Genomic DNA, 25779 nt, shown 5'->3' on the forward strand with positions numbered 1-25779 from the left:
ACACTCAGTTTCTAGAAATAATGCTTTTATGCTGTAGGTGCTCCATACATATGGACAACCAACCCCAGATATGTCTGTGTGACTAGAGTCTTCTCAGTCTGATCTCTGCTATCCTTGCTCTGTATATATCTAGGTTAGGAAATTTCTTCCAGATAGAATCTGGTGTCTTCTTCATAAAAATGTCTTCTTTGTTTCTTGCCTCAGATAACTGAAACTATATGAAGAGAATGTTATACTTATAAGGAAAGAGAGGCACAGAAAAGTTTCCACAGCTGTGGACAGCACACTTCAAAGGACCAGCCTAAGCTAGCACCACCACTGTTTATGGACACGTGGTTCTGACATCAGCCAAAAAGGATGCTTCTCTGAGCACATACTTCACAAGCCTATTCCTTATGTTCTTCCTGCAGGTAAAGAGTCCCATGGTATTAGAATTGGCACTCACCTTTTGAACAGATAGTTCAGTATATGCTGGGTGTTTGCTAACTTATGGTAGGTGTACAGAAAGGGTGGGCTGTGAAGTCAAGTTCTACAACACCTTGTAATAGACTTAACCCTGTCCAGGTTAAAGTGACAATGTGATGTACTGTGATATCCTAATGGCATTAGGGAAGACAAACTATACATACAATAATTCTAGGGGCATAGAGATACTCTATCTCCTCAAATAGCAGGTAAAATCTTTGTTGTACTATTCATTTTGAGCAGAAATGCCCTATTTTTGCCATTAGTGTATGTGGAACATCTGCAATTATAATTCAATTCAATATCCCCTTAATTCTTACAAACACTTAATGGATACATACTTCATCTTAGAAGATTATTCTTTTACTGTTATGGTAAAAGTGACATACAGATGGCTTACTGTTAAGTAAGTCAATTAATGAATACATTTCTTTTTGAACAGCATCAACCCTACCCTTTCTTCCTCCATTTTTATCATCCCAATCTTGCTCACGAGTTGTAGTTCATTTTCAAAATCGTGTCTAGTGATTATCTCTGCTGCATTTTGTCCTACAATTTTTATGCTCCCCCTTTACACTCCCCAAAAGGGTTAAACTGACATACAAGACAAAATGTACAGAAAATAAAAACAAGACAAAGAAAACATAAACAAAATATCGAAACCCTCATTTCCAAGTCTTTGAGTTCATATCTATAAATATCATTTTATATGCTCATTTGCAATCACTTATTGGGATTCATGACCCTCTTTAGAATATCCTCCTTGGGTCTCACAGTGTGAATGATTGGAGTCCAGTATAATTTATCATGTGTTTTTGTGTATTTTTTTGTCTTTTTCCATCCAGTGTATTTTTGGCTTTTATCATCCAGCGTGTTTACTTTTAACTTATATGAATATTCTAGTTAGAAAAAAGGAGGGAAACCATGCAACCTATGTCTCTGTGGGTATGGCTTACTTTACTTAATATAATTTTTTCCACATTTTTCCATTTCCTTCTGAGTGGCACAGTATTATTCTGTCTTATGGAAGCATATAATTCCATTGTGTCCGTTTTTGATGCATTTGTCTTTTGTGGGACTTTACTCAGAGTCCTGGAAGCAATTGCTGTCTGCAGAGAGAGAGAGAGAGAGAGAGAGAGAGAGAGAGAGAGAGAGAGAGAGAGAGAGAGAGAGAGAGAGAGAGAGAGAGAGAGAGAGAGAGAGAGAGAGAGAGAGAGAGAGAGAGAGAGAGAGAGAGAGAGAGAGAGCGCCAGGCAGCCATGCCCCTGGGTGTATAGACCCCACATGTGTACACACAAGGCCAGCCCATGTGCTGATTAAATGCTTCTTTTCACAGAGGTTCTTTAGGCACACACTTGCGGCCATCTTCCCTGGACACCGTGTCCAAGTACCAAGGATGCCCTATATTGTGAATGATCATTGTTTTTCAGCACCCTGATATTTATGAGCTAAAACTTGAGATAAAGTACTACAATATGGACAAAAATGGAAAATTTCGTTTAGGTAGTAACTTCCTGATTAAAACTCCAAATAGCTCAGTAAACAAGAACAAGAAATACCAACTGGGATTATATCAAACTAAAAACTTTTAGCACAACAAAGTAAACAATCAATAGATCAGGAACATTGTTGCTTCCTTAGGCAATGGTAAATGGATGCATTTGTAGAGACCTCTGTATATTGAATCTGGACTGTAACCTGCTTGAATCAACCAGCAATGTTCTGTAGCTGTTTTGGATAATAGGTGTGTGAATTTACCATCTGGGTATGATGCAATAATATCTTTCATTGACATCTCACTGGCATAATTTTTTTTGGCCATTTCACCATGCACCTGAAATGGCATATTCTGATGCAATCCGGTTGCGTCATCCCAAATAACTTTGATGCAAATAGTTCCTTGACACAGATATTAGAGCAAATACATCAAAGACAACTTCATCCCTGGGGCATCACTATCTGCTGTCCTGGAGGAAATCACATTACTTAGGATGAAGAAGGAGAATCTGCAAACATGTTTTCAATTCATGTTTTTCTCTGCATTCAGGGCCACAGATGCAGAGCCCCAGGGAAGTTTTACCCATTATTCCTGAGGATTCACAGAGGCTTTAATGAAAGATGCGCTACAGTGTACCTCTCTGTCAATAAAAAGACACATAGACACCAATAAAAAGATTTATGAATATATATACCTGACAGCCAGAATTTCACCTAGGCAGGTGCGTCAAAAATGAGCCTTTTGATGTTCACAATTGTTCTTCTCCAGCTTCCCCTCCTTATCAGGTCCTGTGCTGGCACTGGCTGCTTTTCTACTATGAAGCAACGAGCACACATGGATGGAGATGAAATGATTGCTGGGTTTTTCCCTCTCTACACTTTGGGAACAGATCGCACTCAAAGTGATGATTCTGGAGATGGACAGAACAAGCCGTAAGTAACTCATCATTGTATTTCCATTTACAAATTTGTTCTCAGGATGGGCAATGGTAACTCCAAGTGCATACATAAATGCTCTGTGTCTTCTCTACCCTGACATCCCATCCTTTTGCTAGAGAAACACCTCAGTTTCATTATTTTATCTCGCATGTACTTTTGAGCGGTTTTCTGCCTACAAGTAAGAGAGAAATCTAGTTTCCATCCAAGTATATTCTTCTTTCTATGATGGTAAGCTCTTCGTGATATTTACTTCAGTTTTATCTACCTTTTGATTTGTAGAACGTCCTCTTTGCTTGATTGATTATTGCTTCTGTGTTTTCATACTCTATTTCCTTTTCTTTTTGAATTTAATTTTAATATAAAGATGATTATAGAGAGGTTATAGCTATGTAAGTCAGGTAAAGAATACATTTCTTTTTGAACAATGTTATGCCTCCACATGTTTCCTCCCACTTCTTGATCGCCTGACTCCTCTTCTGCTCCAAGATGTAAAATTCATTTCCAAAGCAGTGTCTAGTAAGTATTACTGTTAAATTGGCATACCTTTTGTCTCACTGTTTCTACTTGATTATTTCATTCCTTTTACTAACTTGTGGAAGTTTTTACCATTTCCTAAATTTTCTATAGCCATAGTTTTTTTTATTTTCTTTTATCTTCATTATTTTATTTTCAATTTTTAAAAATTACATTGTAAAGAATATATACAAAGGGGTTAAATAATTAAGCTAGTGAGTATATTTCTTTTTGAACAGTGTCACTCCCTCCCTCATTCTCCTTCAGTTTCTTCTATCCCAACTACTCTCCCTGACAAGGGGTATAGTTTATGCCATATTGTCTAATGTGTATCATTGCTTAATTGTTTCACCTTTTGTCCCACCCTTTCTGTTTTCCATTCTCTTCCACAAATTAAATAAGCTTATATGCAAAACTTTAGAGGAATAACAAACAGGACAAGAGGGGATTATACCAAAGAAAAAGCGAAAGGAAAAATGGAAAAAGAGGAAAAAGAAGAACAGAAAACAGTACAATAAAAAAATCAATTTGTTTCTAGTTCCTTCAGATGCAGTGCAGGTGCTTCAGCTAATTATCTGTTCTCTTGATTTATAGGAAAGGTTATATTTTCCTTTTATTCCCCTTTTTCTATAACAATATGGTTTTCATTTTATTTATTTCATTTTATTTTCATTTATTTTCATTTATTTATGGTTTTCATTATATTTATTTCTTGAAATTTGCCTTGAAAACAATTCACTTTATCATCCATTAATCATTTAATTAAATTGAATAATCTTAATTATTATTTTACTACTTAATTTTGGTTAATGGATAATTCATGTAATTTTCATGTTATATGCTTATTTTCCTTTTTAATTTCTATCCTTACTATATGTGTTTGTATATATGCTCAATAAACTTTCAACATTTTAAAAATCTGGATGGCTTTGTGTCCCATCCCATGATTGTTTGCTTGGAGAGAAGTTTTACTCAGAAGTTGAATGAGGTGTTCAGCTGGTGTATGTGAGGATCTTCTGATCAAGTTTGAAATTTAGATCTGCTGCCTCCCTGTTGATTTTGTCAGAATGATCCATCCATAAAATCTTCAGCTATTATTATATTGAGGACTATCAAAGTCTGCTTAACATAGTTTAGTGATTGTATAGTATGTAAATACACATTTTGAATTGCTATTTCATCTTGTAAACTTGATATCTTCATCATTACATTACAAAATGTCACTTCATTGCTTTGATTAAAGTCTATTGGATATGTTATACACACTCCTAGTTTCTTTTGTATTTCAATTGTATTTACTGACCTTTCTTATACTCACTGAGGGCCACTGATGGTGAAGTGAGTTTCTTGGCATCAACGTTTCCTTTGGCCTTGGGTTTTTATTCATTCAGCCATTTTAGCTCTTACTGGTAGAATTTCATGCATTTACCTTTGCAGTCATTGTTGACAGGTCACAGTTCCTTATTGCTATTATGTAATTTGTTCTCCATGTTAATTGAAGCTTCTTCGACTTTTTCTCTCCTTCAGTGGTTATGAAGGAAGTTCAATAGTAGTGTCTTTTGATTACTGGATTATGTGCTTTCATTTGCTGTTATATATTTTCTGGTAATTACTGGGCTGAAAATAGATGACAAGAAGCTATTTTGGAATAACAACTCTCTGGGATGAGGAGGATGAAATAAAAAGAGAAAATAAACATACAAGCAATAGAGGGCTATGATCAAAGTCCATAAATGAATGTTCAGAAATGTCATAATGAAATCTTTTAATTTACTTTTAAATTAAATCTTTCATTTAATATAGTAAGATGAAATGTTAAAGACAAACAGGAACTGCAACTGCATTATATTCCTCTTATCATTTGTAATATTGGATATCCAATTTTAGATTCTACAGTAATTACAAGATGTAATTATATTAACAATTTTTCCCTCTGCATAAAAATTGTGTGTGTGATTTTGCTAGCACATTTACAATGTTAGAGTATTTTCAACTAGTTTTATAGCCACTTTCACTAGTAGGTTTTACACATTCTTGAATACTTTTATTACTCATCTATGGTTCAATCTTTTGCACAAAATGCTTTTCTGTTAACTATGTAAAAATAACTATTTATTTTTGTATACAGTGGTTCCATAAACATTTAACATTTCCCATTTAAAAACTTCTTCAAACAGCTGTCTACCCATTCTGATTTTCTCACAAAGTGGTCATATTACATGTGCATTAAATTTGGATGACAAATAGAATACTTTTGTTGTTTTTTTTTTGTGGAACAGGTGTGTGGGAGTATATTCTTTTAATTGTACTTGTCTGGGAATATCTTTACCCTTTTATCCTTCACTTCTAATGGATGTCTTTGCTGGCAACAGTAATCTTAGTACCCAATTTATCCATTTTTGTCCCTAATCTTTTAAAGATTGTCTGCCGTGCTCTCCAGGATTCTATGGATTCTAATGAGGAGTCAGCCATTAGGAAAACAGAGGAATACCTATGTGTTATGAGTTCCATTTATAGCTTCTGTACACGAGTATGTGTTGTGGTCAAATATTTGATTAAGCTTTCATCTCTAGCTATCTCATATTTCTATCATTGTCTACATTAGGAAAGTTAAATTCTGCCATTGCTTCTTAGAACAAGCATTTTAACTTTTGTCATTCTCAACCATTTACTAAATCCTCAATACACTAATATTTGCTTTTTCAAAATAGTGTTGTCAGCTTTTGACCAATCATTTCCCACATGTCTTCATTCTTACTTTCAGGTTCCTCCTATATATGCATATGTTCAATTAGACTTTATTCAAGCTTACTATTTGTTTCTGTTTAGAAGACATCATTAACATGATAGGCTTCCAAATTGAAATTTCAAGTATGTGTATACCATGAGTTAAACAAGTTAAGCCTCACATTTTTATTTCTTCCTAGCCTCCATTATTTCCTTTTTAAACAATATGTATTGATTCAATATTATTTCTTTAGAATGTGTGTGTACACATACTCACACCATTGCACAGACATAACAGAGAGAGAGCAAAGTGTTGATTCTCTTTATTCCTCTGTAGTCTTTCTAGAATCTCAACCTAACAATATTGGGAAGGCAATAGAGATTACTGCATTTTACAATGGTGGCCTTGAATCTTTGGATTTCAATGTAAAGTTTACAATTCTTTCATTACTCTTCATGTTGGAGATTTCTTTCTCCATTATGATGTGCTTGCAGTTAGATTCATCCCCTTGGTTTTATTACATAAATAAGAATAAAATTCCTTCACCTGGTATTTGAGCTGTCTTCTGGCTGATATTGCAGGAAGAGCTGTTCAATATTTCAGGTCTGTTAGTTAGAGAAACTTAATATAGAATCTTCCTTAAATAACTATTGAAGATGTATTACTTAGCCCAGCCTGCCTTATAACCACATAAGATAAACTGGGTGACCGAAAACACAAGATATTTCACACAGTGGAGCTAGTTACTCGAAGATAAAAAGCAAGAGAATATTTGGTGTCTCATGAAAGACTATTCCATGTTTAATGGACAACATTAGTGTTTGCTGTGGTGCATGTGATTATGGGGAATAAGCAAGCTCTCTCTTAAGTTTCTTAATCTTATGCATGACAAATTCCCTTCATGTCCTTAATCCCATAGAGAAGCATAAAAGACTATATTTGCATTCCATCATAGTTGGGATAATGCTTTAACATATTCATTGGCACAGAAGCAAGTACTTAGTCCATCAAATTGATAAGTTTTAAATTTCTATGCTCATTATGCAGGTTTATCTTCAACACCTACCAGTTTGTTTTGGCCTTGGCTTTTGCTATTGAAGAGATCGATGAAAATCCTCATATTTTACATAACTTGACGCTAGGATTTAATATCTGTAATGCTCATATGGAAACTTGGAAAACATTTAAAAATCCCTTCACGAGCCTCTTTGGGAAGGACAACCTTCCAAACTACTCTTGTGTGAGAGTGAGCAAGTCTATAGCAGTACTGACAGGACCATCAGGATTATTATCTTCCCAGATTGGTATATTGCTGAACCTGTACAGGTTTCCCCAGGTGAGAGTGGGAGGAGTGAAGGGATATAAAAAAGTATCTAATTTGGTGCCATTTCATCTGTTAGAAGATAATTATAGGAAGATACTGGATTTATGAGCCTATCAAATTTTGTGATATCAAGAGTAAGTATTCAAAGTAATAGAGATCCACACTACCATTTTTAGTAAAGGGACTGGAAAAGTTAGAGCCACAAAGAGATTGTTTGGACTTTTAAGCATTGTCAATAATTTTCTTAAAAAATCAGGAAATGGAAAAATGACTTTAAAGTATAGCAATATGTTGAGCTGTGTCCTGATGGCTAACTGCAAACCAAGCTACTAAGGAGAAATCTCTAATTAACCAACAAAAAGCAGGAAGTAATGTGTGGTTTGAGTGATAGAGAGGTAGCTTTGAGGGAGAAAGCCAAGGAAGTACACGAGGCCTTGAGTTCATGCTCCTACAATAGTACACACACACACACACTCTCTCTCACTCACACACACACACACATGTGTGCACATGCACGTAAGATATTATGTTGAATGATATAACTCAGACTCACAAAGGGAAAGGGACATGTGTTCTCTCATATGTGAAAGTTAAATCTAAAATATGAACATGTAATATAAAATAAATATAGGACACACACATATCCATTTACAAATAGATTTGATTAATCTGTAAACTATGGTACACATAGAGGTGGAATCCCATGGTATAACATTTCTGATCAACAAAGAGATATAAAAAACTAGCACTAGAACATTGAAGCATAACTTGTCTGTGGAGAGTTGTTAGAGGGATGTGCAAAGGGGCAGAGAAATATGGAGTAGATGTTGGGAAAATACAACATATCACATATATGTATGTATATGTCTATATATAGATATTTAGATATATATACATATTCAGATGTGTGTGTGTGAAAATGGACCAAGGAAAGTCAAGGAATGGGTAGAGTTGCTATAGATTGAATGAGTTGATGGAAATAGTGACAAAGATCAAGGAGCTTTGTAGGAACAAATTGAAATGTACAACTATTAAAAACAATTTTTTAAACTAAGAAAAATCTACCTTCCACCTACTTCAAATGGTTATTTAATACATATCATAAGTGAGATCATAATGGATAGAAATCTTCTCATTCATGAAACATTCAATTTTCATTCCGTTTAGCTTACATTTGGGCCTTTTGATCATGCTCTGAGTGACCATAAAAACTTTCTTGCTCTGTATCAGATGGCCTCAAAGGACACATCGATAGCCATTGCCCTGATCTCCTTACTCCTTCATTTCAGCTGGAACTGGGTTGGACTATTGACCTCACAAGATGAGAATGGCTTGTGGATTCTTCCTGAATTAAAAGAAGAGATGGACAAGAATAGAATTTGTGTAGACTTTGAGCTAGCAATCCCAACCTCTGGCTTGGCATATGTTTTTAAAGTCATGGCACTTTATAAACAGATTAATAAATCTTCAGCAAACGTCCTCATCATACATGGTGATAATGAAGCCTTACTAGATATCGTAAGATGTATTGAGCAATTTTTAGTAAAAGGAAAAGTTTGTATCATGAACTCACAGCTAGAGTTCACCATGAGGAGGAAATATTTTGTATTAGGTTCATTACATGTACCTCTCATTTTTTCACACCATCATCCAGATATTTTGGGATTCACAGATTTTGTCAAGGCAGTTAACCCTTTCAAATATCCAGAAGACTTTTTCCTAGCAAGGCTATGGTTTCTGTCTTTTAATTGTTCAGATTCAGAGTCAGACTGTGTAATGTGGGAGAACTGTCCTCACGAAGCCTCCTTGGATTTGTTGCCTGGACACATTTTTGACACGACTATGTCTGGAGACAGTTACCATATATACAATGCTGTGTATGCTGTGGCCCAGGCTCTCCATGAGCTGCTTCTTCATCAAACAGAAGCACAAACAGTGGGAAAGAGGGAAGGGGCAGTGACTTCCCCTGCACAGGTAAGGCCTTCTGTGTTAGATCACATACCCCATAGGCAATGTCACTTCCTAGATAGTTTTCATGCCATATAAAATTTAAGCATTTTTGGTATGTTTTCCAAATCCAACAAATAATGTTTGTTTAAATGTCTGTGAAGTACTCTGGACGTATTTTAGTGCTCTTCAGGAAAAGCAGGCCATAACAAGGTTCAAGTGAGTTCCATGTTTCATAAATTCTTTTAATTACAAATAGCCTCAAATATTCATAGGAGATAGTTTTCCGTATTTTTTATTGTCAAGATGATATACAGAGCGGTTACAGTTACACAAGTAAGATAGTAAGTACATTTCTTGTCAAACTTGTTACCCCTTCATTCGTTTTTCTCTTACTTTCCCTCCCTCTCCCCCTAAAATTGTACAGATCATTTCCAAAATATTGTCTTGTATATATTGCTGTTGCTTTGACCCCTCCCATATAGCAGATGTTTTGAAAACTATAAATGCACCTTGAGTTTCCCTATGAGTTTCTTATCTAATAGCAAAAGAATGACCTGCTGAATAGAATTATCCACATTTTGGATAAGGGACCTAGTTTTATTCTACTTTAAATATTAAAATTTTACCAAGTTCAGATTAGCAACATGCATAAAATTAGTGGTTGTGGGAAACACTGGCTAGACTACTGAGAGTCATCTTATTTGTGACTCTCTAGACTTGGTTTCTTTTGAAAAGATTGCATCTACCCCTTTGCTGAGTGACCAAGATTTGGCAAAATTATTTTTATTCCTCCATAGATTCTCTTCTGGAATGCTTCATTAGGTGGTTCTACTATTCTTTCATTCTACATCAAAATTTAAAGGCAATCAGGAACTTTTTTTCTTCAGGTTTTCTTTCGTAACTCAGGATGTACTTCACCATAAGATGATGTATGTCTTTTAGCTGCACTCTTTTCTGAAGAACATCCAGTTTCACAATACTGCTGGAGATCAAGTGACTTTGGATGAGAAAAGGAAATTGGAAGCAGACTATGACATTGTAAACATATGGAATTTCCCAGAAGGTCTTGAACTTGAGGTGAAAGTAGGAAAGTTTTCTCCATATGCTCATCAACTGTCTTTATCTGAAGATATGGTACACTGGGCCATAGGAACAATAGAGGTGGGTTGGGTTTAATTGCAATGATTTTAAGGACATATAAGTAAGAAAATTTCAGCCTTAAAATGTATATCTGGTTGGATAACATATAAGAAAATTTCAGCCTTAAAATGTATATCTGGTTGGATGCCAGCAACCTATTCCTGTAATACTAGCTAATTAGGAGACTAAGATAAAAATATTGTGGTTTGAAGGCAGTCCAAGCAGGATCTTCTCTGAGAGGCTTATTTTCATTTAACCACCATAAAAGCAGGGCTGGACACTAGTGACTCATGCCTGTAATCCTATCTACTCAGGTGAAAAATATCCTCAGGACTAAGATTACATATCTGTTGAAAGTCCAACTGGGCAGAAAAGTCTTTGAGACTCTTTTCTCAATTGACCATCAAAAACCTCAGATGGAACCTCAGGTCAAGTGGTAGAGTGCTTACCTTCAGGAGAAAAAAGCCCAAGGAAAATGAACATGTACTTATATCAAACCCTGGGACTAGGACAAAAAAAATAGACATTCACAGTCTCTACATGGTGATTTAGAATAGTGTCATAAAATACATATTTCTTTTTTCATTTTTTATTTTTTATTTTATTTTATTTTTTTGTGAACATAGTGTACAGAGTGGTAACAATTACATGGGCTGGATTATGTGTACATTTATTATCAAGCATTGCAGCCTCCTCCTTTGTTTACACTTCACATCCCTTCCCAGCCTCCTCCACTCCCCCACCCAATCCGTCCCCCCTCCCCCTTCCCGCACCAACGTTGTAAAGCTCGTTTTCGACATGACAACTTGTACATCTCATTGTTGCAACAGGTCCACCTGTATCCTTAAACGACTTGTTTTTACCCATGTCCTCCACAAGTTACACTGACATCAACTATAGTGAAAGCAGGGGTTATACTGTGGGAAAGGGACATACAAAGCAAAGAAGAGATAATCTTATAAATGCGTTAGAAATGCATGAAAGAAAAAAAAACATTAAAGTACATATCTAAGGGTTCATTTTCCTAACATCACATTATCTGATCTTTTCCACTTGACTCATACATATACAAGATATTGCAATAAGGGAAACCATGGGACCTATGTTTCTTTGGGCCTGGCTTACTTCACTTAATATAATTTTTTCCAAGTTTTTCAATTTCCTAACAAATGGGGCAATGTCATTCTTTCTGATGGAGGCATAGAATTCCATTGTGTATATATACCACATTTTCTTGATCCATTCATCTACTGAGGGGCATCTGGGTTGGTTCCAGATCTTAGCTATGGTAAATAATGCTGCAATAAACATAGTTGTGCTGGTAGATTTAGTGTGGCCTTGTTTGTAAACATTTGGGTAAATGCCCAAAAGTGGGATTGCTGGGTTATAGGGGAGCTCTATGTGAGGTCTTTTGAGGAACCTCCATACTGCTTTCCAAAGTGGTTGAACAAGATTACATTCCCACCAACAATGAAGTAAGGTTCCCTTCTGTCCACATCTCCACCAGCATCAGTTGTAGTTAGAGTTCTTGATTTTTGCCATTCTAACTGGAGTGAGGTGGTATCTCCATTTTGTTTTGATTTGCATTTCTTTTATGGCTAGGGACGTTGAGCATTTCTTCATGTGTCTATTGGCCATCCTTCTTTCTTCTTCAGAGAAGTTTCTCTTTAAGTCATTACCCACTTATTAATTGGGTAGTTGTTTCTTTGAGGATTTGTTGTTGGGGTTTTAATTTTTTGATTTCTAAGTATATTATAGATATGAGACCCTTGTCTGTTGTATGGTTAGTAAAGATCTTCTCCCAATCCATGGGCTTTCTATTAATCTTGCTAGCTATCTCCTTTGCCATGCATAAGCTCTGCAACTTCATGCAATCCCATTTGTCCAACCTTTCTTTGATTGGTTGTGTTTCCGCGTCTCTATTCAGAAAATTTCAGTTTGGGCCTAGGAGACGTAGGGTTTCTCCTATTCCATCCTGTGATGTTTTCAGAGTGTCTGCTTTGACTTCGTGGTCTTTGATCCATTTGGAGTTGATTCTGGTGCAGGGTGATATATAAGGATCTAGCTTTAGTTTTCTACAAGTAGTGAACCAATTTTGCCAGCACCATTTACTGAAGAAGCTGTCTTTCTTCCACTGTTTTTCTAGCTCACTTATCAAATATTAGATGGCTATAGGTCTGTAGGTTCATTTCTGTGTTTTCAATTCTATTCCATTGGTCCTGAGGTCTGTTCTTGTGCCAGTACCAAGCTGTTTTGATTACTATGGCTTTATAGTAGACTTTGAAATTTGGTATTGATATTCCTCCAGCAGTGTTCTTTCCATGGAAGAGCGTTTTTGCTATTCAGGGTTTTTATTGTTCCATATGAATTTTTGGATTGGCTCTTCTATTTCCTTGAAGAATGAGGTTGGAATTTTGATAGGTATCGCTTTGAATTTGTAGTTACCCTTGGGAAGTATTGCCATTTTCATGATGTTAATCTTTCCAATCCAGGAGCATGGGAGGTTTTGCCATTTTATAAGTTCTGCTTTGATTTCCTTTTTGAAGATTTCAAAGTTTTCATCATAGAGGTCCTTCACTTCTTCGGTTAAGTTAATTACTAGATATTTTATTTTTTGTGGGGCTATTACAAATGGGGTTGCTTTCCTAATTTCAGCCCCACTTTTCTCATTGTGGGCATACAGAAAAGCCATTGATTTTGGTGGGTTAATTTTAAACCCTGCTACTTTGACAAAGTTTTGAAGCAGCTTGAGTAATTTGGGAGTGGAATCTCTGGGATTCTTTAAATACAAGATCAGGTTATATGCAAAGAGGGAGTGTTTTATTTCTTCTTTCCCTATATGGATCAACATTATGTCTGCATCTTGTCTTATTGCTGAACCTAGGCAATTTGATACTAGATTGAAGAGAAGTGGAGAGAGTGGACATCCTTGTCTTGTTCCTGAGTTAAGAGGAAATGGCTTTAGTTTTTCAACATTAAGTATAATGCTGGCTGTAGATTTGTCATATACAGCCTTTATTGTATTGAGGAATATTTCTTGGATTCCTAATTTTTCCAAAACCTTCATCATAAAGGGGTGTTGGATCTTGTCGAATGCTTTTTCTGCATCTGTTGAGATAACCATGCGGTTCTTTTTCTTGCCCCTGTTGATGTGATGAATAATATTAATTGATTTGCATATATTGAACCAGCTTTGCATCCCTGAAATGAATCCTGTTTGATCGTGGTGTATAATTTTTTGGAAGAATTGTTGAAGTTGATTGGCCAAAATTTGTTGAGAAGTTTTACATCAATTTTCATCAAAGAAATGGGTCTATAGTTCTCTTTCTTTGATGTGTCCTTGCCTGGTTTTGGAATGAGGCTTATGATGCCTTCATAGAATGTGTTACGTACTGAACTCTCTCTTTCAATTTCATTGAAGAATTGGAGGAGTATTGTTGTTAACTCTGCTTTGAAGGCCATGTAAAATTCCGCTGTAACACCATCTGGTCCTGGAGTTTTCTTAGCTGGCAGGGCTCTTATTGCTGTTTCTATTTCAATGCTTGATATGGGCCTGTTAAGATGGTTAAACTCATCTTGGTTTAGTTTTGGCTTGACAATATTTGCTAGGAAAAGTTCCATTTCTGTTAAGTTCTCAAATTTATTAGCATAAAGTTTTGAGAACTATTCCCTTTTAGTGTTCTGAATCTTTGTTGTTTCTGTGGTGATGTTTCCATTCTCATCTCTGAGTTTATTAATTTGGGTGTGTTCTCATCTTTTTCTGAAAAGACTTGCTAAGGGTCTGTCAATTTTGTTAAGTTTGTCGAAGAACCAACTCTTTGTTTTGTTGATTGTTTCTATAATTTTTTGGATTCTGATTCATTTAATTCTGATTTACTTTTAATTATTTCTTTCTGTGTACTGGATTGGGGTTTATCTTGCTACTCTTTTTCAAGGAGGTTTAGATGTGTCATTAAATTGTTGGTTGTAGATCTCTCCAATTTGTTGATGTAGGAGCTCAGAGCTATAAACTTGCCTCTGAGTGCTGCTTTTGCTGTGTCCCAGAGGAGCTCGTAATTTGTGTGTTCATTTTTGTTGAATAGCATGAACATTAGAATTTCCTTTCTAATCCCTTCCATGACCCACTCGTGATTCAACAGTGTGTTGTTCAGCCTCCATGTGATACCGGATTTTTTTGGTGGCATTTGGTGTTGAGTTCTAATTTTATTCCCTTTTGGTCAGATAGAATGCAAGGTATAACTTCAATGTTTCTGAATTTAGACAAGTTTGCTTTGTGGCCTAAAATGTCTTCTATTTTAGAAAATGTTCCTTGTGCTGCTGAGAAAAATGTGTATTCTGATGCTGCTGGGTGAAATGTTTGGTAATTGTCTGTTAAATCTTGTTGATCTATGCAGCTGTTTAGATCTGGAGTTTCTCTGTTGACTTTTTGCCGAGTTGAACTATCTAGTGTGGAGATTGGTGTGTTAAAATCTCCAACAATTAATGTCTTTGGATCTATATGGGATTTGAGGGAAAGTAGTGTTTCTTGGATAAATTTGGGTGTTCCATTGTTTGGCGAATAGATATTTAGAATTGTAATATCCTCCTGAAGGAGATATCCCTTAATTAGTATGTAGCCACCGTCTTTATCTCTTCTCACAAATTTTAATTTGAAGTCTATTTTATCTGATATTAGGATTGCAACTCCCGCCTGTTTTATGGGGGCCGTTTGCTTGGTAGATTTTGTTCCAGCCTTTAACATTGAAAATGTGTTTTTTTTACGGGCAAGATGTGACTCCTGAAGGCAGCAGATAGAAGGGTCTTGTTTTTTAATCCAACTAGACAGTCTGTGTCGCTTAATTGGAGATTTAAGTCCGTTAACATTAAGATATAAGACTGAGAGGTATTTGTGATTCTTGCCATGTTATCAACCTTCTTGTGGGCTGCAAAAACTGTGTTCTTCCTATGGTTTTTGGAATCTCAGTTTGGATGCAGTTTCTTGGACTTTATTGTGGTCTTGTTGGTTTTCTATGTGTGGGGCATCTTTAACAATCTTTTGTAGGGCTGGTTTGGTGGAGATGTATTGTTTCATTTTTATTTGCTATGGAAGATTTTTATTTGGCCTTCAGTTATGAAGGAGAGTTTAGCTGGTTACAGAATTCTTGGTTGATAGTTGTTTGTTTTTTTGGGCATGGCATACATCATTCCAGGCTCTTCTTGTTTTGATTGTCCCTGCTGAGAAATCTGAGGTGATTCTAATTGGTTTCCCTTTATAGGTGATTAATCTTTTCTCCTTGACAGCTTTAAGGATCTTTTCCTTGGTTTGATTTGGTCGTGTGTGGATTATAATGTGGCAGTGGTATGTCCTATTCTGGTCTGTTCTATTTGGGGTTCTAAAAGTTTCTTGTATCTGAATAGGCCTATCTTTTTGCATGTTTGGGAAGTTCTCTGCTAGGATCCTGTTCAATAAATTTCCTAGGCCATTAACTTCTGTTTCTAGCTGCTCCTCTACACCCATTATCCTTAGATTAGGCCTTCTGAAGATGTCTTCCAAGGGTTGGACAGAACTATCATATTTCTTGGACTTGTCTTGGATGGTTGTATGTTCTTTCTCTATAATATCTAGACTGTCTTCAATTCCTGAGATTCGATCTTCTGCAATTCGATCTTCTGCAATATCCTGGCTATTATGAACAGTGCTGCAATAAACGTGGAGGTGCATGTGTTCTTGTATAGTGGTTCCTGTTGTTCAGGATAGATGCCTAGAAGTGGTATGACTCAGTCATAAGGGATGTCAATATTCAGCTTTCTAAAGACCCTCCAGACTGCTTTCCAAAGTGGTTGTATAAGTGTACATTCCCACCAGCAGTGTAATAGGGTTCCTCTTTCTCCACATCCCCTCCAGCATTTGTCGTTGGCTGCCTTGATGATGTGGGACATTCTGACTGGGGTAAAGTGGCATCTCAGTGTTGTCTTTATTTGCATTTTCTTCACATCCAGCGATGGTAAACATTTCCTCATGTGTTTCTTTGCCATTTTTAATCTCTTCATCTGAGAAGTCTCTCTTTAGTTCCCTTTCCCATTTAGTAATTGTTTTGGAAGGGATTTGTTTCTTGAGTTCCCTGTATGTACTGGATATAAACCCCTTCCCTGATATATTGCTGGTAAATATTTTTTTTCCCAATTAGATGGTTGCTTTTCTGGCTTGGTTGTTATAGATTTAGCTGTGCAGAAGCTTTTTATATTAAGGTAGTCCCATTTGTCGAGACACTTTCCAATTTGTTGTGACCCTGGGACTCTGTTCAGGAATTTCCTTCCTGTGCCTATAAGTTCAAGTTTCTCTCCTACTCTGTCCTGCAATAGTTTCAGAGATGCTGGTTTAATGTTAAGGTCTTTATTCTGTCTTGAGTTGATATTAGTGCATGATTATAGCCTGGGGTCCACTTTTAGTCTTCTCCATGTGGCCACCCAGTTTTCCCAGCATCAATGGTTGAAGAGACTGTGTTTCTTCCATTGTATGTCTTTGGCCTCTTTGTCAAGTATCAGCTGACTGTAGGCCTGTGGTTTTATTTTTGGATCTTCTATTCTATTCCATTGGTCTTCGGGTCTGTTTTCATGCCAGTACCATGCTGTCTTTGTTTTTATGTTTCTATAATAGAGCTTGAAGTTTGGCATGGATATCTCTTCCATGTTATCTTTATTCCCTAGAATTGTTTTGGCTATTCTAGGTCTTTTGTTGTTCCACATTGATTTTTGGACTATTTTCTATATTTTAGAGATGTATGTCATTGGGATTTTAATAGGAATTGCATTGAATTTGTATATTAATTTTGGCAGTATTGCCATTTTCACTATATTAAGTCTGCCTATCCAAGAGCATGGGAGGTCTTTCCATTTCCTAGTGTCTTCTGTAATTTCTTTCTTTAACTGTTTATAGTTTTCATTAAATAGTTCTTTTACATCTGTGGCTAGGTTAGTTCCTAAATATTTCATTTTGGGGGAGGTTATTGTGAATGGGTTTGCTTCCTTTATTTCCCACTCTGCTTGTACATTGTCAGTGTACAGGAAGACAACTGATATTTGTGGGTTGATTTTGTATCCTGCTACTTTGCCAAAGTGATTTATGATTTCTAAGAGTTTGGGGATGGAGTTTTTGTGATCGTGAATGTATAGTATCATGTCATCTGCAAAAAGGGATAGTTTAACTTCTTCTTTTCCTATATGGATCCCTTTAGTGTCTTTTTCTCACCTTATTGCCTGGCTAAGGGTTCCAGGACTATATTGAAGAGGAGTAGAGACAAGGCATCCTTGCCTTTTTGCCTGATTTTAGGAGAATTGGTTGTAACTTTTCCCCATTAAGTTTAATATTGGCTATTAGTCTGTAGTAAATGGCTTTTATTGTTTTAAGAAAAGTTCCTTCTATTCCTATTTTCTCCAGAGCTTTTAGCTTGAATGAATGTTGAATTTTATCAAAGGCGATTTCTGCATCTGTGTAGATAATCATGTGATTCTTGACGTTGGCTCTGTTGATGTGTTGGATTACATTTTTTGACTTACATATGTTAACCATCCCTGAATCTCTGGGATGAAACCTACCTCGTTGTAGTCTATGATTTTTAATGTTTTTCTGGATGAATATTGTTAAGGATCTGTGCATCTGTTCATCAAGGAAATTGGACTGTAATTCTCTTTTTTAGTTGGGTCTTTGTCTGTTTTTGGGATGAGTGTGATATTGGTATCATAGAATGAGTTTGGGATAGCTCTCTCTATTTCTCTGAAGAGCTTGAGGAGTATGGGTATTATTCCTTCTTTACGGATCTTAAGGGTCTTCTTTAAGTGTCTTTAAGAATTCTCTTGTCAATCCATCTGGTCCTGGGTTTTTCTCTGTTGGAAGACTTCTGATTGCTTCCTGTATCTTGTTGTAGGATATTGGCTTATTTAATTGATTTACTTCTTTGCTCAGTTTGGGCAACTTGTGTTACTCTAAAAATGCACCCATTTGTGCCAGGTTTTCTTTCTTTAGAGAGTATAACTTTTGAAAGTAGTCAGTTAAAATTGTTTGGATATCTTGGGTATGTGTTGTGATTTTTCCTATGGCATCCCTAATCCTGTTAATATGGGTTTCCTCTCTTCTTTTTTTAAATTAATCTTGCCAGTGGTCCATCAATGTTGTTTATTTTTTCAAAGAAACAGCTTTTTCTTTGGTTAATTTTGGCTATGATTCTCCAATTCTCTATTTCATTGATCTCCACTCTTAGTTTGGTTATCTGGCTCCATCTAGTAACTCTAGGTTCCATTTTTTCTTTTTTTTTCTAGCTGTTTTAATTGCAACATGAGATTATTTACTTAGTCTGTCTCCATTTTCTTGATGTCGGCACTGAGGGCAATAAATTTGCCCCTCAGGACTGTTTTTGCTGTGTCCACAAGTTTCTTTGTGATGTGTTTTTCATTGTCATTGAGTTGTAGGAATATTTAAATTTCATCTTTGATCACTTCCATTACCCAGGCATTGCTTAGAAGTGTACTGTTCAATTTTCATGTATTTGAGTAATTTCTGCGGTATGCTTTGTTATTGAGAACTAGTTTGATTCCACTGTGGTCAGATAGGATACAGGGGATTATGTTGATCCCCTTGTATTTCCTTAAGTTCCTTGAATGAACTTTGATATGGTCTATATTGGAGAAAATTCCATGAGTTGCTGAGAAGAATGTGTACTCTGTTGATTCAGTGTGAAATACTCGGTAGATGTCAGTTAGTTCCACATGAAGTATGGCCTCACTTAACTCGGTAGCTTCTTTGCCAATCCTCTGGTTGGTAGACCTAACCCTTGGTGAGAGTGGGGCATTAAAGTCTCCTAGTATTATCAGATTGGGATCTATTTTATTCTGTAAGTTTGAGAGTATTTGCCTAACATATTTGTGTGCACCAATGTTTGCGGAATGTAAGTTGATGATAGTAATATTCTCCTCTTGGATTGTTCCCTGTATTATTATGTTGTGTCCGTCCTTGTCTTTGTGCATTGAATTCAATGAAAAGTTCATTTTGTCAGATATCAGGATTGCTACACCTGCTTTATTGCTACACCTGCTTTCTTACTGGGGGCATTTGATTGGTAGATCCTTTTCAACCCTTCACTCTGAGTTTGTTTGTATGTTTGGCTGAGAAGTGGGTCTCCTGAAGGCAACAGATGGATGGGTCATGTTTTCTGATCCAGTCTGCAGTTCTTTTTCTTTTGATTGGAGAATTAAGCCTGATAATATTAAAAGACAGTATAGAGAGATGCATTGTGGTCCCTGTCATTCCTTGTTTTCCTAAGTTTTTCTTCTTTCCTTTCCTCCTGTGTTTGCTCAGTTAGATGTCTATTACTGCCTGTCTGGGTACAGGTCCCTGTTCCCTTTTGCTATCTTCAGGTTGTGTTCCCCCTCTTAGTATTCTTTGTAATGCTGGCTTAATGTTTATGTATTCATTTAGTTTTTCTTTGCTATTAAAATTTTTCAGTTCTCCATCGAATGTGAATGCTATCTTTGCCGGGTATATCAGTCTGGGTTGGCAGTTGTTTGCTCTCAGGGCTCGTATGGTACTTTCCCAGGCCTTTCTTGCATTCAGTGTTTGTGTGGAGATCTGCAGTGATTCTAATTTTTTCCCGTTGTAGTAGAACTCCTTCTTCATTTTTGCTGCATGCAAGATTGTTTCCTTATTATTCAGACCTATCATTTTTACTATAATGTGTCTAGAGGTGTTTCTCCTGGGATGTTGCTTGTTAGGTTTTCTATATGCTTCTGTAATGTAGGTAAGATGTTCTTTTTTGAGATGGGGAAATTTTCACTGATTATCTTGTTGAATATGTGTTGCATTCCCTTGCTTTGATATTCCTCACCTTCGTCCACTCCAGTTATACGAAGGTTAAATTTCTTGGCACTATCTGTTTACTCTTGAACTTCCCTTCGGCATAATTTATGTGATTTTTCCATATCTGTAATTTTTTGGTCCAGTTGGTATATTCTGTCTTCTGTATCTGACAATCTACATTTCATTTCGTTCTCTCTGTTATCTGTGTCTTCCATTGTGGTTTGCATGGAGGAAATGGACTCATTTATGGATTTAATATTGGTTCTCAAAGTCCTAATCTCACCTTTCAATGAGGAGTGTACTGCCTCTATTTTGGCGCTAATCTCACCTCGTAGTGAGGTGTGGTCTGCCTCTATTTTTGCTTGCATCTCCTGTTTGATATCCTGCATCTCTTTCGATATTTCGACCCTGTGCTCTTTCAATTTCTGGTCTATTTCTTGCTTTATTTCTTGAGTCATTGCCTACAGCATCTCTTGGATGTAGCTTTTGTCTTCCATTCCTGTTTGCTCCCACTGGAGCTCTCCTCTGCTTGGCTGCTTGCTTTTGGTGATAGCTTGCTATCCTGGGTATTGATAAACCTTGTAATTTTTCTCTGTGATTTTGCAGGGGATTCAGGGATTATTGGAGACTAATCTGAAATTTTGTTTTGTTCAATAGGTGTTTGTCATTGCTTGGTTGCTGTTTCTGTGCTGGTAGAGAGTCTGTAACTGATTTCGGTTCTGTTGGGAGCCAACCTCCAGTTGTTGGTCTGAACCACATAGGGGTTCTTGGCTCTCTGCTGTAGATCACTGGCAGTTCCTGCCTTTAGAAGGTTGAATGGCCTAGACTGCTCCTGTTTTCTCCTACAGATGCTCTTGGCAAGATCGGATGTGCTGGATGCACTCTTCCAGATGTTGGAGTCTGCTATGGGCTCCTGATATTTTTTTTTTGGCCGGTTGTGGGTTTGAACTCTGGGCCTGGGTGCTGTTCCTCAGTTCTACAGGTCAAGGCTGGCACCCTACCATTTGAGCCACAGCACCATTTCGGTCCCTTTCTGCTTATGTGTTGCTGAGTATTCAGATCCACGGCCTCATGCACCCAAGACCAGCACTCTACTGCTGAGCCACCTTACCAGCCTAAGATCATGACTATTATCAGATGCTTATGGCCTGTGTTGTCCAATTCCCAGCCTAGAATATATGGGTCAGGTTCTGGTATGGATTGGGCTTCTCTTGTCCTGACCCCTCGGGTTTTTGCTGTCACAGGCGTGCTTCCCAAGGGGTGCAGTTCCCTGTTTTTCTCCCCTCTGCTGAGGCATATGCTCAGCTTCTGACTTCAGTTGGGAGGAATTTGTTGTGTTGCTCAGGCACTGGATTCCCAGGCCTGGTCCCAGCCCCTAGCCTGGGGCATGCCGGTTGGACCTGTGCTGTTGTGTATCCTGCCTAGGTTATGCAGCCTGGAATACACAGTTCAAATTTCTTCCACTGTTGGTTGTCTTGACACAATGGCGGTGTTCCTGGCTTGGGCATTTAATGTCCCTTCCAGGGGCACTCTTGCTCTAGCCTGGCCAGCTGTGTGTGCTCCATGGGCTGATGAAGCTCTCGAAAAGTTCCCATTTTTAGTGGGTCCTGTGGTCCAGATGTTGGGATAGGGAGGCTGGGTCAGGGTCTGGGGATTCCCACTAGCTGTGGTCTCCCTTGAGGTATACACTGTCCCTTGTAGGGTACTCACCCTGGAGCTAGTAGCTGTTTCTGTGTGATGTAGGTCATTGGTTGTTGTTGCAATCAGAGTTCAGTTGAGGTGGTTGTGGGCTGGGATGGGCGGTGGTCGCTCTGCATGTTTCACTTCTGTCTCTGTCTCAGTTGATGCTGTTCTGGTCTGCGCCATAGGGTGGGCCTCCAGCATCTGCCCAAGAGGTAGGGGAGGGGCCTCCATGCACTGAGCACTGGGGTTTGTCTCTGCTTATGTTCTCTGGATCAGCACTGGTTCCTTGAAGTTCTTCTGCTCTGCTGTTCTGTGGGTGTCCTCTGTAGCTCTGGGGTTCCCAGTGTCGTGCATAGTGGCTTTGGTGTGATGGAACCTCTCTGCTCAGATATACAGTGAGGGGTGGGGGTGGGATTTTTGTGCAAGCTCCTGGCTCAGAGGTTTCTCTGTTCATAGCGATCAGCAGGTCCAACATCGGTACCTTAGGTGGCTTCTGTGTGGGTGACCTGCAGACAAACCCCTGTGTCTCTAGGACTCTGGCAGCCCCCACTGGGCTGGGCTGGCAGCGGCTTCACGTGCAGCAGTGTTGCCAGTAAAGATTGGGGGAGGGGTCTTCGCTTTTCTTTTGTCTGAAATTCTTCTTTTTCTCTCTTATTTTGTTTTTTTTTTCCTCCTTCTGTTTTTCTCAGGGTGTTTGTCTTTTTGTTGTTGCCGGTCACTTGGGGAGATTAAGCGATGGAACTTGAACTCTCTTTTTTGGGGGGGAGAGCTGTGGTGTTTCCCTACTGCCCAGTTGCCATCTTAGTCCCCCCTCTAGATTCTGTTCTAATAATTCAGTATTTTAATACTATGGATTGTTGGAGCATTATGTAAAGTCTAAACAATTACTGACAAATATCTGCTTGTCCTCAGCCTACTCAATCTGCCTGCAGTGAGAGTTGTGGTCCTGGATTCAGGAAATCCCCTCAGGAAGAAAAGGCAGCCTGTTGCTTTGATTGCACACCGTGCTCATGCCATAGTGAGAAATTCATTTTCTTTGCTGGTATCCCCAATCCATGCAAGCCAATGCAAAAGTTGTATATTATGATTACAGAATCAAATTCTTCCTTCCTTCACTTAATCATCTAATTGTGACACTGGTTGATTCTTCTTGAAAAAAACATCATGGACTCTGATTTATGCATAAGATTAATTTTTTCTGGTCTATTGTATATATGTTTATTCAAATACTCAGTAATGTAAGCTTAACATCTATCAGAGTAAGTGCAAATCTTTTTAAGCACGAGGACCCCATCTTCTTCAAAATTACCTTCAGACTACAAAGAAAACACAGATCGTGTATATCTTTATTTCCTAGATCTTAGAACTGTTCTTGCAATGGAGAAAATACTCTGGGTTTGGTTTGGTGTAAGATGCAGGCAAAAGTGTTGTGCATAGTATGACTTTATAGTTTCAAAGAGTGATTTCTCCATCCTCTATAGGTGAGTAGAAGAGACAAATATAACAATTTCAAGGAAGGGTCACAGTTGTCCAATTTATATTGTATAGAGAATATAGAGGAAGTTGCAAAGTTTTACTACCCACAATTTTGAATAAGGGGTTTGACTTGTGCACACATGTCTGAGAATTATGGCAGCATGAAGAGGCAGAGAAAATTATTCATAGGATATTAGAAATGGCAAGTAACAGTATTTGTGATGGTCATTACAAGCAAAAGAATTTCAATCAGACTAAAGTATGAGAATATGGGAATGAGTGTGGGAACATGACGAAGACATAAAAATAATAGTGATCATGTCTGGTAATACTTGTTAATATTTACTTTATGCTACTAAGAATTCACGTGTCAGTATTATCTCTAGATAGGGACTTTCTAATTTCCTTTTAAGTATTGGAAATGGATAAATGTTTATTTGAATTCTTCACTAGATATGGAGCAGTGTATGAAGTGTCCAGATCATCAGTATGCCAATACAGAGAGAAACCAGTGCCTCCCAAGAGCTGCAAGATTCTTGACTTATGAAGAACCCTTAGGGATGGCCTTGGCCTGCATGGCTCTTTCTTTATCTACACTCACAACAGTTGTTCTTGGGGTCTTTGTGAAACACAAGAACACTCCCATTGTCAAGGCTAATAATCAAGCTCTCAGCTACATCCTACTTATCTCCCTCATCTTCTGCTTCCTCTGTTCCTTGCTCTTCATTGGCCGTCCCAACACCAGCACCTGCATTCTACAACAGACCACATTTGGAGTTGTGTTCACTGTAGCTGTTTCTGCTGTCTTGGCCAAAACTGTAACTGTGGTTCTGGCCTTCAAGGTCACTTCTCCAGGGAGAAGGATGAGGTGGCTTATGCTATCAGGAGCTCCTAACTTCATCATCCCCATCTGCACCCTGATCCAGGTGACTCTCTGTGGAATCTGGCTGGGAACCTCTCCTCCCTTCATTGACACAGATGCACACTCTGAACATGGCCACCTCATCATCCTGTGTAACAAGGGCTCCCTCACTGCTTTCTACTGTGTCCTGGGATACCTGGGCTTCTTGGCTCTGGTCAGCTTCACTTTGGCTTTCCTGGCCAGGAACCTGCCTAATACGTTCAATGAGGCCAAGTTCCTGACCTTCAGCATGCTGTTGTTCTGCATTGTCTGGCTCACTTTTCTGCCTGTCTACCACAGTGCCAAGGGGGAGGTCATGGTGGCTGTAGAGATCTTCTCCATCTTGGTGTCTAGTGCAGGACTACTGGGATGTATCTTTGCCCCCAAGTGCTACATTATCTTGTTAAGACCAGATAGAAATTTTCTGCTTGGCTTCCGGGACAGAAGTCATCCCGGGAGAAATACACCCTCTTAAGGTGAAACTTACATGTTAGGTCAAATATATTCCTTTTCCCATCAGATATTAGTTTATATTGTTGTAATAACTTCGATGAATAAATGACTCTTACTCATTTTTCTAGCCAGAGCCAAGTAAATTTGAAATTTATTCTCTATATGTTTTATTATCCCATCATGTCAACTACTATATTTTCTCTGTTGACTTGTTTTCTAATATTGCTTTCTTAACCATTTGCCTAAAATTTCCTATTTAGTGCCAGTACTGGGGCTTGAACTTAAATTCTGGGTACTCTCTCTGAGTTTGTTGTTTGTGTTTTTTTACTCAAAACTGTGGCATTTCCACTTAAGTCACAGCTCCACTGTTGGCTCTTTGGTGGTTAACGAGATAACATTTTCATGAACTTTCTTGCCCAGTTTGGCTTCATACTGTGATAATCACATCTTAGCTCCTAGATTAGCTAGAATTATGGTATTTTCTAAATTTTAAAGAACATTAGCTTCTTGCCTACACATCAGTATGCTGCTTAATCCTCAATGAAATCCTTTAATATTGTCCTCATGATGAAGTTCCAGGCTTTTATATACTTTGTAGAGCTTATTTTGTTTGATAATTGTGTATTTACATTCCTACGTGTGTTTTTTGCCAATATTCTTCAATATGTTTTGTTTCGGTTTTCTTTCCCTCTCTCTGTTACTTTTATTTTTCTTCATGTGCCTTGAAGGTCACATTTTCCACATGTATTTAATACCGACTTGCCCCAGCATGACTGCCATACCACGTCCAATGGAGCCAGGCACAGCCGGGACCTCCACCACAGGGATGTCACAGCATCTCCCCATGGTGGTGTGCGACACCCTAAACGCCCTCACCACTT

General features: G+C 37.8%; 1 protein-coding gene across 1 annotated transcript; it reads left to right on the top strand.

Moving 5' to 3' along the window:
- Nucleotides 1-794: 794 nt before the first annotated feature.
- LOC138824110 (vomeronasal type-2 receptor 116-like) lies at nucleotides 795-24920 on the top strand. The gene is made up of 8 exons (XM_070017821.1): nucleotides 795-839; nucleotides 1896-2003; nucleotides 2732-2895; nucleotides 7190-7478; nucleotides 8634-9440; nucleotides 10359-10577; nucleotides 22981-23089; nucleotides 23983-24920. Exons 1-8 carry the CDS (start codon nucleotides 795-797, stop codon nucleotides 24918-24920), a joined length of 2679 nt encoding a protein of 892 aa, XP_069873922.1.
- Nucleotides 24921-25779: the final 859 nt, after the last annotated feature.

This window comes from Dipodomys merriami, unplaced genomic scaffold (genome assembly GCF_024711535.1).
Source record: "Dipodomys merriami isolate MVZ:Mamm:240054 unplaced genomic scaffold, mDipMer1.0.p SCAF_1256, whole genome shotgun sequence".
Taxonomy (NCBI): Eukaryota; Metazoa; Chordata; class Mammalia; order Rodentia; family Heteromyidae; genus Dipodomys; species Dipodomys merriami.